The 1,955-nt window shown below is 37.0% G+C and overlaps 1 protein-coding gene across 5 annotated transcripts in view; it reads left to right on the top strand.

Moving 5' to 3' along the window:
• Positions 1 to 1,955, top strand: part of tmem68 (transmembrane protein 68) — a 53,698-nt gene that overhangs the window by 6,305 nt on the left and 45,438 nt on the right. For 4 of the 5 annotated variants that reach the window (XM_037982005.1, XM_037982007.1, XM_037982006.1 and 1 more), the window contains exon 2: positions 1,200 to 1,347. The exons of the other annotated variant lie outside the window; for it this stretch is intronic. In XM_037982005.1, the coding sequence (XP_037837933.1) occupies positions 1,288 to 1,347 (60 nt within the window). In that variant the 5' untranslated portion in view covers positions 1,200 to 1,287. The remainder of the gene's footprint in view (positions 1 to 1,199; positions 1,348 to 1,955) is intronic. 5 annotated transcript variants of the gene reach the window in all.

The raw sequence follows: 1,955 nt of genomic DNA on the forward strand, positions 1-1,955 counted from the left end.
ATCACTTTTCATTACTTTGTCGGCTATTTATTGTGGGTCTGGAGGAGCGGCAAAATTATGTGTCTGTCTTCTCCATTGCCTTCCCGGAAGTCTCCCAGAAAGCCTCTTCTACTAACTTTAAACTCTTAGTACATAAGGTTCAATAGTTAACAAACAGAAGTCACACTGTTTTACCATTTAAAGTATTTCTTCCCTAGTTACTGCTATTAGTAGCAATACTTAAATTAACACTTTATGTAACAGATACTTGATAGGGAAAAACCTGGTACTTATAGGGTACATGTGTCACATCCTATATATTTAAAGCTCGGGGTACAATGACCTAAGATTTTGGGTATATCAGATAGTTTGATACCAAAATGTTACTGGCAATCCTAACATACCCTAACTTTTTTGTTATCTTCTAAAGACAGACTGCTGAAACAATTGATAAAAGCAAAGGTACGAACTTATTCAACCCTAGCATCATAAATATAGTCATTAACTTGCTGCTCACTCCAAACCGATTTAGCTTGCAGAGGATGTGCAGTCTTTGCAGTGCATTTTTACAGACCACATCAATATTTTCACTAAATAACAGCTTCTTGTCAATGACAACACCCATGTATTTATAGCAATCAGCATGCTCTACTTTGATGACTGTTAAAACTAGTGGAGGAATAAAGCACATCAGAAACAGAGCCATTTACTCAGACACACTGACTTCTGTCCACAAGGAAGTCTAACAATATCAAGACATAAGTGAAAATTTGACAGTAATTTATGGGTTAAAATGTGAAGCTAGAATGTGTTAAAAGTAGAAGAAAAATCTGAAAACAGTAGGTTTGTGTGTGAACCCAGACTTTTAAGGTATTTAAAAAGAAAGTTAAGAAGTCTTTAAACTGCATCCTCAACCCCTCTTTTTGCTCATGTAGGCAAACTGTAATGGGTCCAGTGTAAATATTGGTTACTTACCAGGTACATAATGGGTACTTAACAGGGACATACCAAGTACTTACTGGTGCGTATTGGACTGTATCATGTATTGCTATCTTGCTGTCCAAACTCCACAGACGCATATATCTCCTGTAAACAATAGAAAATGTTGCTGACAGAACAGTCATGTAAACTTGTTTTTCCCAACACAAACTATAGTTTGTTATTCTAACAAAATCCTGAACTATAAAAAAATGTTTAATAAATGTTATTTTCTTCCTAAGTTTACCTGTGTATAGCAGCAAATGGGCCCCATGCAGTTTGATCCGATCCTCCGAGGTTCTTTGTGATTGCGTCTGACAGCACAACAGGATGGCAGACAGTGGGAACCAGTCATGTCTACGGGGAGCTCAGGACACTGTCTCCTTCATGGTATGAATCAAGTTTGGTTACTTAGATTTAGAACTAGGAAAGGAATTGGAATTGCCCTGAAAGTAATGTACAGGATTTCTACACACTATACAAAGTTTCTATGCAATATACAAAATTTCCATGTGGTGTGCAGGCTTTCTGTGTGGTGTACCACATTTTTATGTAATTCACAGGGCTTCTATGAGATGTTCAGGAGTTCTTCTTCGTTTTTTTTTTGTTTTTTTTTTACACCTTTACATTTTTTAACATGTTAAATCAACAATTACCAACAAACAAACATCTCCCCATCCTGGCATCTGCTTAAAAAAAGCACTAAAAGAAATAAGTAGATTTAAAACAAAAATAAGTAAAATAAGGCATAAAGATCTGAAAATACACATACTCTTCCATACATAAGGTATATGTAACCTCTCTGACTAGGGTTACTTGAGTAGTCGACTCACTGATCCACACCACCAGGATCTACAGCACTGACATTGGGATGTCATTCGGACTAGAGAAGTGCGGTCAGATGGTTACAAAGAGAGGGAAGGTCATCCACACAGAAGGGATCTCACTCCCAGAAGGAAAAATAGCAGACATTGAGGACAGTTACAAGTACCTGGGAA

The sequence above is a fragment of the Kryptolebias marmoratus genome, linkage group LG20, assembly GCF_001649575.2.
Source record: "Kryptolebias marmoratus isolate JLee-2015 linkage group LG20, ASM164957v2, whole genome shotgun sequence".
Taxonomy (NCBI): domain Eukaryota; kingdom Metazoa; phylum Chordata; class Actinopteri; order Cyprinodontiformes; family Rivulidae; genus Kryptolebias; species Kryptolebias marmoratus.